Source organism: Schistocerca gregaria, chromosome 7 (assembly GCF_023897955.1).
Source record: "Schistocerca gregaria isolate iqSchGreg1 chromosome 7, iqSchGreg1.2, whole genome shotgun sequence".
NCBI classification, from domain to species: domain Eukaryota; kingdom Metazoa; phylum Arthropoda; class Insecta; order Orthoptera; family Acrididae; genus Schistocerca; species Schistocerca gregaria.
Window position 1 is genome coordinate 495,793,996 of NC_064926.1, and position 18,116 is coordinate 495,812,111.

At 42.3% G+C, this 18,116-nt stretch overlaps 1 protein-coding gene across 1 annotated transcript in view; it reads right to left on the minus strand.

Moving 5' to 3' along the window:
- Nucleotides 1–18,116, minus strand: part of LOC126282446 (uncharacterized) — a 781,073-nt gene that overhangs the window by 127,966 nt on the left and 634,991 nt on the right. The window contains exons 6-7 of the mRNA XM_049982101.1: nt 2,704–2,821; nt 2,490–2,621 (exon numbers count right to left, since the gene is read on the minus strand). Coding sequence (XP_049838058.1) covers nt 2,490–2,621; nt 2,704–2,821 — 250 coding nt within the window. The remainder of the gene's footprint in view (nt 1–2,489; nt 2,622–2,703; nt 2,822–18,116) is intronic.

Here is an 18,116-nt window from a genome sequence, read left to right on the forward strand (position 1 = left end):
CGAAGATCATGAAAAATCTTCACTCGGAAACCTTCACGTGGACTATCGATTTCCTCACAACTCTTCTTCTTCAAACGCTCATTGTAAACAAACTTTTCTGCCCATTTCAGACCTCCTACTCCTCCTACTGTTTTAATAAAAACGAATGACAAAGTTTAAAACAACAGCACAGTCCCTTTTCAGAAGCGACGGCTGCTGGTTGTTTATAGAAACTCCAAAACTCCAAAGACGATCCTTGTATGTTTAACTCTGACATACATTTGTAGATAATTTCTGCCGCATTAGTCTGATTAGAAGCGGCGTTGATGTATTGTACCTCACTGTCTTAACTTATGAGAACATGTCACGTGATAGCACAGCTGTTCGAATATTCCGCTCTCTCGTGTTTTGTTTATTAGGTTGCGACGCGAATCTATACCGAACGCCTTCTGGTAGTCAAAGAACACGGCATCTACCTGGGCGCCTGTATATTGCTTTCTGGATCGCGTGTACGAACAGAGCGAGCTGGGCTTCAAGCGATCGTTTATTGTTTTTGTTTTTGGAATTTACGTTCATTTCTACAGAGAAGATATTTAGGCTCCAGAAGTGACAAAATATGTGTGCATAAAACATTTTTGAAAATTCTATTGTGTACTGATGTCAAGTGCTTGTATACAGCTCTGTAGTTTTGTGCGTTTGTTAGATGATGCTTCTTGAAAACGGTCTTGACCTGCGCTTTTTTGCAATCATTAGGAACGCTTTACTCTTCCAGCGAACTATGATACACTGCTACTAGAAGAGAAGCAATTTCTTTCGCGTAGTCTATGTGGAATCATATTGACATCCTGTCAGGTTCAGCAACCTTTCCTCTGTTGAGCGATTCCAGTTGGCTTTCTTTCCCATGGTTATTTCGTTATGTATCTTTTGATCAACGTTGAATCATATCTTATTCCTGTTTACATCTGTTGAATGGGACTGTGTCGATACCATAGCATTACACTACGTGATGGAAATGGAAATGCCGTGTGGCTAGGGCCTCCCGTCGGGTAGACCGTTCGCCTGGTGCAAGTCTTTAGAGATGACGCCACTTTGGCGACTTGCGTGGCAATGGGGATGACACGATGATGATAGAGACAACACAACACTTAGTCCCTGAGCGAAGAAAATCTCCGACCGAGCTGGGAATCGAACCTGCGCCGCTTGGCATGACAGTCCGTAGAGCTGACCACTCTACTATTGGGGCGCACAGACTGAATGACGACATGGTTGTTGCATAGAAGGTGCAGTTGGACGGTTGCTTGTGTACTCGTGTGGTAAGCATTAGCCCTGACATCACAACAAGAATTGAAACTGAACAATATGCCAATTCAGCTGGAATTATGTGATTCAGACATACACATAGTAACACCACAGCAAAATACGAGGCTGAAATATGCCGATTTTGGTCTGAAGAAGGTAAAGGAGCGTGGGGAATAGCTGGTGTCGATGAATTGACCTTGAGCCGAGTTCACTAGAAGGGTCACTAGAACTGTAGTCTGTTTCACATGCAGCGTCTTGCAGATGAAGCCGTATCAGGTGTTATTTGGGCTGGGGATGCTATCAGAAAACTGAGACGCGCTAGGCGTCCTCTGGTGCACTGGCGTTGATGGGGTTTGAGAAACTGGAGCTACTTGTAAACATACCAGGTGCAACGGAGCAAGTGATGCAGGACGTTTTGATGAGTTGCACTGGAGATGAGCGAAACAGTTTTGAGCAGTGGAGTGGCTCACATGTAGCAGTTTATCGACCAGACTGTGGTAGGCATCTGGGGGATGGAGACGTTGGAGCAACTTAGAGTAAGCTGGATACCAATGCTGTCTTTGGGTCGAGGTTAGCTGGAGACCACAGAGACGTTGGATTGGACTGGAGTGGTTCACCTGTAGCGCCTTTAGCATCTTTGGCGATGGCCAGGTTGGAGTAACTTAGGATGAGCCGGATTCAATGGAACAGGCGATGCAATGTTTGGTTTGAGACATGCTGGAGACGACCACACACTGGTCTGAATTGGAGTGACTCTCCTGTACCACCTGCTGACCAAATTATGGTAGACGTTATTGTGGATGGGCATGTTGGGGCAACTTAGGATGGGCAGATATCACAGGACATGCAATGCAGTCTTTGGGTAGAGACATGCTGGAGACCGCAGAGACAAGGGATTGGACTGGAGTAGTTCATCTTTAGCACCATGCCAACCACATTATGGTAGACTCCTTTGGGGATGGAAAGGGTGGAGCAACTTAGGCTCGACCATATACTACAGGATGGGCCACAGCCTCTTGGCTGAGACACGCTGGAGACCACAGAGATGATAGGCTGGAGTGGTTCACCTTTTGCTCTATGACAACCAAATTGTAGTAAGCACGTTTGGGTATGGGAAGGTCGGAGGAACGTTGGTTGGAGCAAGTACTGCAGCCTTTGTGTCGAGACACACTGGAGACTACCGAGGTGTTGGACTGGCTGGAGTGGCTCACCTGTAGCGCCCTGCGGACGAAGCTGTAGCAGGTCTCGTTGGGGCTGGAGAGGCTAGAGGAGCTGGGCGAGGAGCTGGGCGCCGCGGGGTCGATGGAGCGCCCCTTGTGCCGAGTCCTGCCCCGCCGCCGAGGCTGCCCCGAGAGCGTGCCGACGCCGCCCCCGCCGCCCCCGCCGCCGACCACGCCTCCCGTCCGGCTGCAACACAACAGTCACCTGCAAGCCTGCACACCACACTTCCAAGCAGTTGGTAATCTCCGAGAAAGTAAGGTTCCAGAAATGACTTGAGGCTCGTTGAATGACAGCAGCTAAAAAGGGGTAGTAGGCACACTGCCTATGGCAAAATACACTACTGGCTATTAAAATTACTACACCACGAAGATGACGTGCTACAGACGCGAAATTTAACCGACAGGAAGACGATGCTGTGATATGCAAATTATTAGCTTTTCAGAGCATTCACACAAGGTTGGCGCCGGTGGCGGCACCTACAACGTGATGACATGAGGAAAGTTTCCAACCGATTTCTCACACACAAACAGCACTTGACCGGCGTTGGCTGGTGAAACGTTGTTGTGATACCTCGTGTAAGGAGGAGAAATGCGTACCATCACGTTTACGACTTTGATAAAGGTCGGATTGTAGCCTATGGCGATTGCGGTTTATCGTATAGCGACATTGCTGTTTGCGTTGGTCGAGATCCAATGGCTGTTAGCAGAATATGGAATCGGTGGGTTCAGGAGGGTAATACGGAACGCCGTGCTGGATCCCAACGGCCTCGTATCACTAGCAGTCGAGATGACAGGCATCTTATCCGTATGGCTTAACGGATCGTGCAGCCACGTCTCGATCCCTGAGTCAACAGATGGGGATGTTTGCAAGACAACAACCATCTGCACCAACAGTTCGACGACGTTTGCAGCAGCATGGACTATCAGCTCGGAGACCATGGCCTCGGTTACCCTTGACGCTGCATCACAGACAGGAACGCCTGCAATGGTGTACTCAACGACGAACCTGGGTGTACTAATGGAAAAAACGTCATTGTTTCGGATGAATCCAGGTTCTGTTTACAGCATCATGATGATCGCAACCGTGTTTGGCGACATCGCGGTGAATGCACATTGAAAGCGTGTATTCGTCATCGCCATATTACCGCATCACGAGGCGTGATGGTATGGGATGCAATTTTTACACGTCTCGGTCACTTCTGGTTCGCATTGACTGCACTTTGAACAGTGGACGTTACATTTCCAATGTAGTACGACCCGTGACTCTACCATTCATTCGATCCCTGCGAAACCCTGCATTTCAGCAGGATAATACACGCCCCCTGTTGCAGGTCCTCTACGGGCCTTTCTGGATACAGAAAATGTTCGGCTGCTGCCCTGGCCAGCACATTCTCCAGATTTCTCACCAACTGAAAACGTCTGGTCAATGGTGGGCTCGTCGCAATACACCAGTCACTACTCTTGATCAACTGTGGTATCGTGTTGAAGCTGCATGTGCAGCTGTACCTGTACTTATTACGGCCAGTGGTGGTTGTTCTGGGTACTGATTTCTCAGGATCCATGCACCCAAATTGCGTTAATATGTAATCACATGTCAGTTCTAGTATAATATATTTGTGCAATGAATACCCGTTTACCACCTGCATTTCTTCTTGGTGTAGCAATTTTAATGGCCAGTAGTGTATAAACCGACTAGCAATGAAGTTCTTTTTATTGCGTCTCTCAGCCTCAGCTCACACAAGCAGAATATATATGCGCATACACTGCCTAACGAAAAAAGTGAACCACCCACAAAACATGATCGGGTGTTGATCTATCTTCGAACACATATATACCGGCAGCGGGCATGTAATTGGTTACAGTGGGAGTCCTCTGTAACAGGTACCAATTAGCTTCCCTTCAGAGTATGGTGTTGCAATAGCTTCATACTTAATTTATATACAGAGAGGTCACAGTTCGTGGTAATCGACGGAACGTTATCGAGTGAAACAGAAGTGATTTCCGGCGTTCCCCAAGGTAGTATTATAGGCCATCTGTTGCTCCTTATCTTTATAAACGATTAGGAGACAATCTGAGCAGCTGTGTTAGGTTGTTTGTTGATGACGCTGTCATTTACGTGTAGTAGAGTCATCATAAGATAAAAACCAATTGAAAAACAATATAGATAAGACATTTGTTTGGTGTGAAAATTGGCAATTGACTCTAACGAATGAAAAGTCTGAGATCATCCCCGTGATTTCTAAAGGGAGTCCGTTAAACTTCGGTTACACGTTAAATCAATCAAATCTAAAGGCCGTAAATGCAACTAAGTATCTGGGAAAGTTAGAAAATGTTATGTGGAAGGCGAACCAAAGACTGCGTTTTACTGGCAGAACTGTTATAAAATGCAACAGATCTACGAAAGAGGTGTCTACACTACACCAGTGCGTCCTCCTTTGGAGTACTGCTGCGCGGTGTCGATTAATGGAGTGCATCGAGGAAGTTCAAAGAAGGGCAGCACGTTTTATACTGTCGAGAAACAGGGAAGAGTGTCACGGTCATGATGTAGGATTTGTTGTAGACATCGATACAATAAAGGCGTTTCTCGTTGCGGAGGTATTTTGTCACGAAATTTCAATCCCCAACTTTCTCCATAAAAAAAGGAGGGAAATATTTTGTTGACGCCGACTTCAATAGGGAGAAATGATTGTTACAATAAACACGGACACATGAAGGTGTTCTTTTCTTTTCGCGCGCTGTTCGCGAACGGAATAATAGAGAATTATTGTGAAGGTGGTTCGACGAACGCTCTGCCTAGCACTTAAGTGTGATTTACAGAGTAGCTGTGTAGCTGTAGATCAACGGCCACCAGAGCGCATTTGTGTTGCTCCTGTTTAGTGCCATTACCGGCCTGCCAGTGTATATAAGGGGCGTGAACGGATTCAGATGTTGGGTGATTACCTTTGATGGATACAGAAATACAGAAATGCTGTGTACTTGCGTGAGACAGTGTTACCAGCACCTGACAGAGTTTGAAAGGAACGTCATTACAGGTCTGCATTTGACCATTTGATCTGCTGGTCTGACTGCGAAATATCCAAATTTGTGAAGCATAGAGATCTGACACTGGACTGATGTTGGAGTGCATGGGAACGCGGACGGGCATACTCCGCTTCAACATTCCGGTCGACCGCCTCTGACCACCACAAAGGAGGATCGCTGTACTGTGCACTAAGCACAACATAACTTCTTCATGGCTGCATCTAACATACGATTGGTAATGGATTACCTGCAACATTCTGTCATTCAGCGCAAGTAGTCGGAGACTACTAACAGCATTCGGGCTAGCGTATTACCACCTTAGTCGCAGACTGCCAGGAACACCACAACACAAAGAGCTGAGTTTCGAGTCATGTTGTGACCACGAAAGATGCACTGTTGATGAACGGTGTCGGATTCTGTTTATCGATGATTCGCGGCTCTGCACTACCCACGAAGACCTTCGTCAGCGTGTATGATGCCGACCTGGCGAGAGATCCCATCCTTGTAATGGTTGGAGGTGCCCAGCTGTGTTATTACTGGAGTCATGATGTGGGGAACCATCTGCTATGGCTTCAGGACATGGCCGGTAGTGACTGAGGATACTGCTTCCTTATATGTTATCCCTAATGTGACAGTATGGAGGTGTTATTTTTGAACAGGACAGCGTAAGTTCACATATTACATGTGTCTCTATGTACTGTCTGAGTGATGATGTAGTCCAGTGCTCCATATGTACTCCAGATCTGTCCTCTATAGGACACGTGTGGCAGCAGATCAGAAGTCAGTTCTGTCCCAGTGCCATTATCCAGGATATCTCGAACCAGTTACAAGAGACATTGGCAATCTACCTCAGGGAGGATACAGCGGCTTGATGACACCCTTTCTACCCGATCAGTGCTACATCAAGGCCAGAGCGGGGTGCGACGTCACACTGACATACAGCCAAGGTCCGTACAAATTTGAAGAGATTTTGTGCTGACCGAAATAAGATCATGTACACTCTCAATCAGCGAAGTTTCATTTCGTTTCACTCTCTGTGTGCCTCTGATTTTGTAAAGTGGTGTATGTCCACAATGTGAGTGCCTCATCAGGCTAGTATCACTAATACGTAATGTTTGCATATTGTCTTACGATGACTTACTACAAAGTCGAAACCAGTCGTGACATTCATTATCTACATCTATACTCCGCATACCACTGGGAGGTCCATGGTACAGGGTACGTCTCACTGTATCAGTTGTTAGGGTTTCCTCATGTTGCATTCACGTATGGAGTCCGGGAAGAATGATCGTTAGAATGCCTCTGTGTGTGTGCAGTAATTATTCTAATCTTATCCTCACGATATATGTGCGAGCGATACGTAGGGGGTTGCAGTATATTCCTAGAGTAATCATTTAAGGCCGATTCTTGAAATTTTGTTAGTAGATTTACTCAGGATAGTTTACGTCTACCATCAAGAGTCTTCCAGTTCAGTTCCTTCAGTATCTGTGTGACACTCTCCCTTGGATTAAAGAAACCAGTGAACATTCGTACTGTCATTCTCCATATACGTTCAATATCTTACGTCAGTCCTATCTTATGCGGGTCCCGCGCACCTAAACAATATTCTGGGATGGGTCGGACTAGAGATTTCTAACAAGGGAACCGCCTCATCGCACCCCCCTCAGATTTAGTTATAACTTGGCACAGTGGATAGGCATTGAAAAATTGAGCAAAGATCAATCGAGCACCCAGGAAGAAGTTGTGTGGAACTATGAGAAAATAAGCAAAATATACAAACTGAGTAGTCCATGTGCAACATTGGCAACATCAAGGAGAGCGAAAGCGCAGTATCGCCGTGGTCCCTTGGTTATAGTGAGCAGCTACGCAGCGAGAGGTCCTTGGTTCAAGTCTTCCCGCGAGTGAAAAATTTACTTTCGCGAAGTTATGATCCGTCCGTCCGTTCATTGACGTCACTGTTCACTGTAATAAGTTTAGTGTCTGTGTTTTGCGACCGCAGCGCAAAACCGTGCGATTAGTTGACGAAAGGACGTGCCTCTCCAATGGGAACCGAAAACATTTGATCGCAAGGTCATAGGTCAACCGATTCCTCCACAGAAAAACACGTCTGATATATTCTATACGACACTGGTGACGGCATGTGCGTCACATGACAGGAATTTTTTGTCGACCCAGCTAACTTGTACACTTGGCGAATGGGTAAAAAGATTCTTCTACCTTGTCCTATTTAGGTTTTCTTGTGGATGTGATAACCACTCCCAAAAAACTGATGAAAACATAATAGTTTGTCAAATAAACTGAAAATAAAGAAACTAAACTTTTCACTCGAGGGGAGACTTGAACCAAGGACCTCTCATTCCGCAGCTGCTCACGCTAACCACGGGACCACGACGCTCCGGTGCTTGTATTATCCTTGATGTTGCTTGTCTTCCGCATAGACTACTCAGTTTGTACATTTTGCTTATTTCTTCATAGTTCCACACAACTTCTTCCTGTTTTCTCGATTGATGTGTATTCTGTTTTTCAAGACCTATCCACTGTGCCAAGTTATAACTAAATCTGAGGGGAGCACCTCCCCTCAGATGGGGAGGTTCCCTTGTAAGCAATCGCTTTTTTAGGCTGATTGCACTTCCCCACTGTTCTAACAATAAACTGAAGGCTGCCACCTGCTTTACCCACTACTGAACCTATGTGATCCTTCCATTTCATATCCCTACAAAGTGTCACACCCTGGTATTTGTATGAGTTGGCCGATTAGAACAGTGACCCATTGATACTATGATATTATGTTTTTCGGTTTTGTGAAGTGCACAATTTTATATTTCGGAACATTTAGAGCAAGTTACCAATCTCTGCACCACGTTGAAATCTTACCAAGATCTGACTGAATATTTATGCAAATTGTTTCAGATAGTACTTCATTACAAGTAACTGCGTCATCTGCAAAAAGCTTGATTTTACAATGTTTGACTCGGTGCTCTGAAGTTCAATAAAAATGCGTCACTAACTGACTTTTTAACATTGAAAATGTTTGTAGGTAGCGTGTCAGGAATTGAAAGTTTCGCTGTGTGGATACGTAACAAAAAGCCTAGTATTTTTAAGAACTCCTAAACTGTGATGTCTGGTCTTTAACGTATCTGATTATAGGACACAAAGCCTACCAACACAAAAACGTAGGCCGGCCGCTGTGGCCGAGCTGTTCTAGGCGCTTCAGTTTGGAACCGCGCGACCGCTACGGTCGCAGGTTTGAATCCTACCTAGGGCATGGACGTGTGTGATGTCCTTAGGTTAGTTAGGTTTAAGTAGTTCTAAGTTCTAGGGGACTGATGATCTCATATGTTAAGTCCCATAGGCCTCAGAGCCATTTTTGAATCATGTTTCACTATCATACAATGCTGTGCTCCAAATGTACATCGTCAGAAATTTGTTCCTCAGATTAAGACAGTTTGCCGTGCGGTCTAACGCACTGCTTTCCGGGCGCCCTTTAGTGTCGAGGTCCGGTGTGCCGGCCAGTCTGTGGATGGATTTAAGGCGGTTTTCCATTTGCCTCGCCTAATGCAGGCTGGTTCTCCTTATTCCGCCTCAGTTACACAGTGTCGGCGTTTGCTGCGCAAGCACTTTCCCCACATACACCATAATTACTCTACCACGCAAACATTGGGGTTACACTCGTCTGGTGTGAGACGTTCCCGGCGGGTCCACTGGGGACCGAACCGCACAATAACCTTAGGTTCGGTGTGGGGCGGCGGTGGGGTGAGTGGACTGCTGTAGTCTGTTGTGGGGTTGTGAACCACTGAGTGCTACGGCGGGGACGAAGCTTCTCCGTCGTTTCTATGTCTCCAGTTCCATGCAATACAATACATTACAAGACCTATGTTTCGTTGTAGTAGACTTCTCTAGCCAGGAATGCCCTTTTTTGTGCCATTTCTAGTCTCCTTTTTATATTCTCCTTTCTCAGTCCGTCATGGGTTATTCTTCAAGCTAGGTAGCAGAATCCTGACGTCAAGTTTCTCGCTGTTCTCATTTATGCTACTTCTCGTTACTTTCATCTTTCTTCGATTTACTCCCACTCCATAGTCTGTAATCATTAGACTTTTTATTCCATTCAATAGATCCTGCGATTCTTTTTGACTGTCACTGTGAATAGAAATGCCATCAGCGAAACTTATTATTGGCAGCCTTTGAATTTTAATTCCACTCTTCAACCTATTTTTTATTTCCGTCATTGCTTCTCCGATGTATAGATTGAACAATAGGGGCAAAAGACTACATTCCTGTCTGACAACCTTTCTAATCCGAACGCTTCGTTCTTGGTCTTCCGCTCTTATTGTTTACTCTTGACTCTTGTACATGTTGTATATTAACCGTCTTTCCCTATAGCTTACCCCTCTTTTTCTCAGAATTTCGAACATGCTGCACCATTTGACATCGCGAATGCTTTCTCCAGTCAACAAATCCTATGAACATGTCTTGGTTTTTCTGCAGTTTTGCTTCCATTATCAAGCGAAACGTCAGAACTGGCTCTCTGGTGCCTTCACCTTTACTAAAGCAAAACTCGCCGTCATCTAACACATCTTTAATTTTTTCCCATTATTCTGTATATTTTTCTTGTCAGAAACTTGGATGTTGACGTTTTGAGCTGATTGCGCGATAATTCTTTTACTTTCGGTTTGACGCCCATTCCTGGTTTTACTTTTCAACCAATTTCGATAGACGCTCACTACAGTAGCCGTCCAGCTTTTCCATTTTCGAGACCCTCCTTTCCAGGCACAGGGCCATAACACGCTGTCATTTGCCAAAATCGCTTATGTCAATGGATTAACCCATATGCGCCCCATAACATCGTTACAGTGATTCCCCATTCGTCTCTGGGCCGCTTTCATAATTTCATAACAGAGTCACGTCCCCTCATATCCAGCAGCAGGCACTGGGTCTCATTATGGGCGTTGGTCATTATCTTCTGGCTCATCAGTCTATGCAAAGATTTTAAACATGGTGGTCTCTCAGCAACCGTATTTAAGTTTCAACGGAGAAATACGACAGCCAACTGGTTTGCAAATAATTTTTCATACACTGACTACGTTTTGACACCTCTAAGTATGTCGTCGTCAGAATAAAATTTTAACAACCGTGAAGTTACATTGCGAACAGACAATAGTCAAAATCACGAGCAGACATGCTCAGTTTAAGAACTAAAATGAAAAATGTTGGTATGTACACCTTGCAATGAACAACAACGCCGCATATGGGTTACTCCATTGACGTAAGTGACTTTGACAAATGGCAGATTGTTATGGGCCGATGCCTATAACAGGCGAAGCTGGATGGCTACTGTCGTGAGGTGTCTGTGGAAACAGGATGAAGACGATGGACCACCAGTAGGGGACAAACCGACAAGTGCGAGAATTATCGTGCAATCCGGTTAACAGCTCATTCATCCAAGTTGTTCATTACTAGGTATACGTACCAAACGCAGAAACATTTTTAATTTTTGAGCTGAACATGTCTGATCGTAATTTTGACTACTGCCTGCTCGCAGTGTAACTTTATTATTGTTAAAATTTCATCCTGATGTAGACATCCTTTGAGGTGTCCAAACATAGATCAATGTATTAAAAGTTATTTGCAAACGGCCGGCCGGAGTGGCCATGCGGTTCTAGGCCCTTCAGTCTGGAACCGCAAGACTGCTACGGTCGCAGGTTCGAATCCTGCCTCGGACATGCATGTGTGTGCTGTCCTTAGGTTAGTTAGGTTTAAGTAGTTCTAAGTTCTCGGGGACTGATGACTCAACTTCCGAGTTCCATAGTGCTCAGAGCCATTTGAACCATTATTTATTTATTTATTAATTTTTTCAGACGGTTGACTGTGATATTTCTCCGTTATACAATGTTTGTTTATAAAACACATAAATTGTCACATATAAGGAAGAGTTAACCAGGAATTTGTCACTGTCGATAATACAACGTAAATAGTGAGATGCAACAGCCTGTATGCGAAACTGCGACGATTTTTCTCATAATAAATTTCGGAGGCATTAGTTTTCAGCGTGCCATCGTATTTCATGATTTCTCAGTATTGCCAAAATTTACGGGAAACGTTAATACAGAATTAACTGTGTGCTACAGAAGAAAGAAAATCTTCGCTGAAACAGAAAACGAGAACACAATTCTAGTGAATGGAACTTTTTTTTTCAGTACAAAGTTACAGCAATTTACTATATACTCCTCTTCCCAGAAGGCCTTAGTGTAGTGGGTTATTAGCTTCCCAAGTAATGAAATCCTGCTTGGTTTATAGAGCGTTTTTGTCTCGGAATACAGTCTTTCTGATCCCTGAAACATTCGTTGCTCCGATATGGTAGAGCCAGCATTAATTCACTTCAGCTGCACTTTTAAACCCATTCGAGCGGCTCGTAATTGGTGTTTGCTGTGTGATTTTTTCCATTTTTTTCTTTGCTCCGATAGAATCGCATGTGTAAATGACATTTTCCCTCTTTTCAGTCACAATCTTGTTTCTCTTTTTCAGAATTTTCGCCAATCAGTACGAATTCGTAGTCCATAAAGGTGAACTCCGTTCAGGCAGTGCCAATACGTTAATAACCTGACTCGGTCAGTAATTTCGTTACGAACACCGCCTCACCTGAAGAATCGAGAGCCGGTCTTCTGAAACGAAAGAGGCGCGTCCGCATATGCACATGCTTTGCAGCAGTGCTGCACCGTACAATGTTTATTTTTTTCTTTAAATTTGTACTGCATTTAGAGGCAAGATATGGATGGTTCAGAGTTAAAGTGATCAAAGTCCATTTCTTGCAATGTAACCAGTCATTGTATTATCAAATTACTTTCCTTTTCAGAGTACTTTGACAAAGTCCGCAGTTAAATTTTCATCCACCAGACGGCATTAGTTATATTTCCCTCAGAAGTACAATCAGTTGTTTTCAGAGCGACAGTGGGACAAGTTCACAAAGGCCTTGTATTATAACACTTACAAATTCATGTTATCTTGTTTTGGCTTAAATGGCTGTAAATAGTTACTTCAGTTTTAATAGTTTCATGAGAACAAAGTGGATGAAAAGAACCATCAACTGCATCTTGTATCAGCAGGCATTAAAGAGAGAATGTAACAAACTCCAAGTGTGAAGTGGACGAAATCGAAGCTTCAGAATCGCCCGAACACTATTTCAGGCTCCTGGCCTGAAAATGTAAAGTACAGATATGAAGTTCATAGAGTCTCTGCATATTCGTTTTTGCCTTACAGTACTGACGTCGGTATATTGCAATAAAAAATGGTTAGTAAAAACAAACGATATATGTGAGTGCTCTAAGAATGTATCAAAATAATAAAATAATCATAGAGGAATAAGCTCCAATTCTGAACCGTTTTGCTGTTTAGAAACGAACTTATAAGCACCAGAACTTTGGAAAATTCATCTAGCAGCAGGAAAGTCAACACATTTCTGGTGGGTAACGTGTATTTGGATCAATATAGGTGGTTGAGATTTGAAAAAAAAAAAAAAGGATTGTTGAATTGTTATCCCAAAAGCGGTTACGGTTCGAAACTAAAGATTTAATGGTTTATTTCACAACAAAGAATTTAGCTCGCACTATTGCAAAATATAAGAGAACAGATCATTTATAAAAGTTGACGCAAAGACTCTAAAACGTAATTTTCGGAAAGTATTGCCTTTAATAATTAAGTACAATGAGATCTTCAACGAACTACAACACATACTTCTTGTCGAGATATTAATCAGGACAAGAAAGAACAAGAAAAACCGCTGAAGATTGCAGAGAACGTGCATCGAGATTTATGTATCAGTCCAGAATATCAGAGAGAGTGCCCAGGAGAAAAAGATATGAAATCACTCTGGCACACCTGCCGCCAATATGTCGAACCTATTTCTTAAACATAGCAGTTCAGTTGAAAACAAGTTCCAGATGTGTAAATTTGCTGATGGTTACATTCTATATGACTGGAATGTTAAGCATTAGTAATACCGTGCAGCCGTAACAAGTGCAGTAATATTCCAAGCTTTATAAGCATCACTTCTAGGCAAACTGAAGACGTGAAACGTTTGTATTTCAATATAATAAGGAACAAAGCTGTGTAATTTGTAATGTGAAAGCAATATTAGGAATAAATCTTTTTTCAAATACTATCTAAAAGTTTTGGAGGGAAAGTGACTGAAGTATTGCACAATAGTCTCTTTAAACCGAAAACATACATCAATCGTGATAACGATTTAGATCTGATGGTTCATTAATTTAAGTGATTTACTTATTCAGCCCTCTCTCTCAATATTGACTTTAACTCTCAAGATCATGACTTGTTGCTCACGGCGGGATTTCTACATAAGTCCAGTGCATTTGGACTAAATAATATTTGGAGGAGTCTTGGGAATAAGTTCTCTCACTCGGATAAACCTGAAGTAGTTCTTCCTGCAGCGCCTTCTCTGTTTTTATACTTGAAGCAGTATTTTGCTTCAAGTATTTTAACATTTATGAATATCTGCATCTACGTATGCATACTCAGCACGGCACACACCGTAGCTACTCCCGAGCCAGGGAAAGAACCCTCAGAGTCAAAGAATTTTCCCACAATCTCGCTTTTGTGTCAGTTGTGTAAAGTCTTTGGAGAGGATTTCATCACGTGAGGACGAAAAGATCATTTCAGAATAAACTGGCTTTGAACCTGGGAAGATGTGCGCTTAATATTATACGATACATCGAAAACGGGCATGAGAAAAAACTAGTCACTGCTGCAGTTTTTATAGATCTCGGTACTGCAAATGTCACGATGAATGAGAAAAGGCTTATCCAGAAGCTACACACTCATTCAGTGCTGGGGAATGGCATCGCTTGTACCGAAGAAAATCAGGTGTGATGCTCATTCGGAGACTCTGATAACGGTTGCTTCTGTTTCATTTACTTCTAAAATTGTGTGTCCTTAGATGTTGTGAAATATAGGATGTGTTCCAGAATAACGATTCCTGCCAATAGGAAATGACTTTTGATGCCTTAGCGATTAGGATTCCACTTTCAGAAATTACTTTTACATGTCCTTGGAAGGAGAACGGCGTGGTTTTTACCCGGTAGGGTAAATTTAGAGACCTTACTTTGAGAACACTGTGAGATTATTATGCCGCTACCATTGTATGTATAGCGTAAGGATCATGAGAATTAGAGAAAAGAGATCAGGGCTCTCACAGAGGCACACAGTCATTTTCCCCCTCACTCGATACGCGAATGGAGAATAAAATTGGTACGCTGTACATTCCATTATGCACCGTCTAGTGGCTAGAGGAGTATATATGGGGATAAGAAGCAGCATAACTGAAGGTGAGTTTACAGATTTCCCATCACCACCGGCACTCTGCAGGTTTTGCTGCCGGTTCCCAAGACTAAAGACGATAATAACGAAAGTGTTATCATATGGGATATCAAACAAAATTTATGACTGAACTGAGGATATCTTGGTAGGGCGGATGTTTTATGATGTCTTGGATGGTGGTTCATAGATGACCCGTTAAGAATGTCTTGAAGATGCTGAAGGGATTGAACTGGTAGGCGCTTGAAGATAGACGCTAACTACTCCGTGAAAACCTACTTCCTTCTAGACCCAACTTTAAGCGATGACTCTAGGAATATACTACAATCCCCTGTGCACCGCTCCCATAAGGATCGTGAGGACAAGATTAGATTAATTACAGCACGCACAGAGGAGCTTGAACAATTTCTCTCCTAGTGATCCATACGTGAATAGAATGGGAAAAAGCTTAAATAACTGGTAGAATGGCTCGTATCTTCTGCCACACTCTTCGCAGTAGTTTCCAGAGCATAGAATATTTAGATGTAAATATCGAAGTAATTTCAGTTGAGTACCACGGAAGTGTGTTGGATCCTTGCTGTCTATTTTGTATATTAGTGACTGACAGTATTTACAGTAATTTGTGATATTTTTACTTATTAGCTGTTATCTTCAATGAAGTACTGTCTGAAAAAAGGACTGCGAACATTAAGTATCTTTATAAGATTATGAAGTGATGAAATGACGGAGAGTTTGCTATGAGTGTTCAGAAAAGTAATATTGTACGCTTCACAGAACATAAAAACATCAATAAATGAATCCTTCACATCAGGGACATTTCCAGAGCAGCTAAAACAGGCAAGAGTTGTACCTTTGCTTAAGAAAGGTAATGCAGAAGACATAGAAAATTACCGGCCCATTTCCCTGCTGTCAGCATTCTCAAAAATAATAGAAGCAATTATGAAAGACAGATTAATGAATTATCGGAATAAATACAATCTTTTAAGCAAATCACAGTTTGGTTTTCGAAGTGGCAAAAATACGGAGTCAGCCATAGTAGAATTCACAAAAGTTGTACTTAATGCTCTTGATAAAGATGAGTGTGTCACAGGCATATTTTTGGATCTTTCTAAGGCTTTTGATACAGTCGACCACAAGATTCTATTAAATAAATTAGAAGCATTAGGAATAAGAGGGGTAGCTAATGACTGGTTTCGATCATACCTAACAGATAGGGTACAAAGAGTAGAGATAACACATACTTCAAATAGATCTAAACATTTAGTAAAATACTTATCAGAACCAAAACATATTAATATAGGGGTTCCACAAGGTAGCATATTAGGACCAATACTATTCCTGATATACATCAATGACTTTTCCAGTAGTGTTACTCATGGTGAGAAAATTCTCTTCGCTGATGACAGCAATATTATAGTCACTGAGAGAACAAGAGAACTCCTTACCGAGAAAGCAAATGAAACTCTCAAGGAAGTTTACGATTGGTCAATAAGCAACAAATTGACATTAAACATAAAGAAAACTAATGCCATGAACTTCAGTTTGAAGAGGAAAAATGACAATGTTAAATTAAATGTAGATGGCACCTCTATAGACTGTGTAACAAATGCAAAATTTCTAGGAATGAATATTGACTCTCAGCTGAAGTGGTGCGAACACACAAAGGTACTTGCAAACAGAATGTCATCAGCATGTTATGCCCTTAGAATTCTATCATCTGTGTGTAACATGCAGTGTCTTTTAGTTACATATTATTCATATGTACACTCAATTCTTAGCTATGGCATTCTTTTTTGGGGAACAAATCCACAAAATATGAACACAATTTTCAAACTCCAGAAAAGAGCCATAAGAATAATAACCAGAAATAGTAGTCGAGCTCATTGTAAAGATCTGTTCAAAACACTGGGAATTTTAACTGCTCCATGTGAACACATTTACCAGTCAGTTGTATACATCAAAAGTAACATTGGCAATTACTGCACAAACAGCTCTGTCCATGACCATGCAACAAGAGATAGACTCAACCTACATTTACCAAGAAAAAATAAACATAAAACTCAAAACAGCATTTTCTACCAAGGAATAAAACTGTACAATAAATTACCAAAAGAGATTAAAGAAATTTCAAAAATACACTTATTTAAGAAGGCAGCTAAAAAGTACCTGTTATGCAATACATTTTATACATTGAAGGATTACTTAGATAAAGCAGAGTAGGGGTTTGATAAAAAAATGTTATACAAACAAATAATAATAATAATGATGATTATAAAACATCCAATATTCCACATAACACCTTCACTTTATTATTTTTCTTCTTTTTTCCTTTCTAGAGACACTCTCCCCTCAAGCTATGCATAGCACAATACTAACACCTCTTCCTCTTTCTGAGCTCAACATCTCACTCATTATGAAGGGATGCTGACTCAGTTTTTCAGGATAGCAAATGGGAACTTGCAGTACAGAAAATGGCCCAAGGATCACCTGTGTGTGTGTGTGTGTGTGTGTGTGTGTGTGTGTGTGTGTGTGTGTGTGTGTGTGTGTGTATGTAGTGAGTGAAGTGTTATGAAACAATGTGTGTATAGTGTGTGCAGTGACTGATAGTGAAATATGAGTGAATAGTGTAGCATTACATTATTTAATGAGTTATTTGTAAATAAATTATTGTATACCAGGAGTAAAATCTAATGATTGTCTCTAACTAGAAGTCTGTAAATATATGTGTATACGAATTAGCTTATTGTAAATTGATCTAAGCTTGTAAATACTTTGACATGTCCTATATCCTTGTAAAAAGAGATCTACGGATGAATAAAACTACTACTACTACTACTACAAATCCTTCGGATTTTCTCATTTAGTTTATTTACCATTAATAATGCATCTGGGGGAGGCTGTTACGTTCGTGGGGTTAATAACATAACATTGTTTTTAAGTGCTGATTTCATTTCCTCTTTTTAACATTCTGTAATCTAACATGTTGCTGACTACATCAATCTGCTTTTAAGGGCGAGCTTTGGAAGCGGGGAGTGTTGTGAATATGGGGCAGGTGACTTTTAGTGGGGCTTGGCGAACGACACGATCCCCGGAATGACTAGGGTGCGTCAGTTTTTGTGGAGCTATAATGGAAGAGAGCGGGCGGCAGGTAGATACACCTCGCCTTGTCGTGGAGAAAGTTGCTTCAGTGAGAAGTGTAGCATCGCAAACGCTACTGTGCTCTTTGTTGCATTGGGGAGCTGAAAGCATCCGTTCTGCAGGGGAACTCTGACA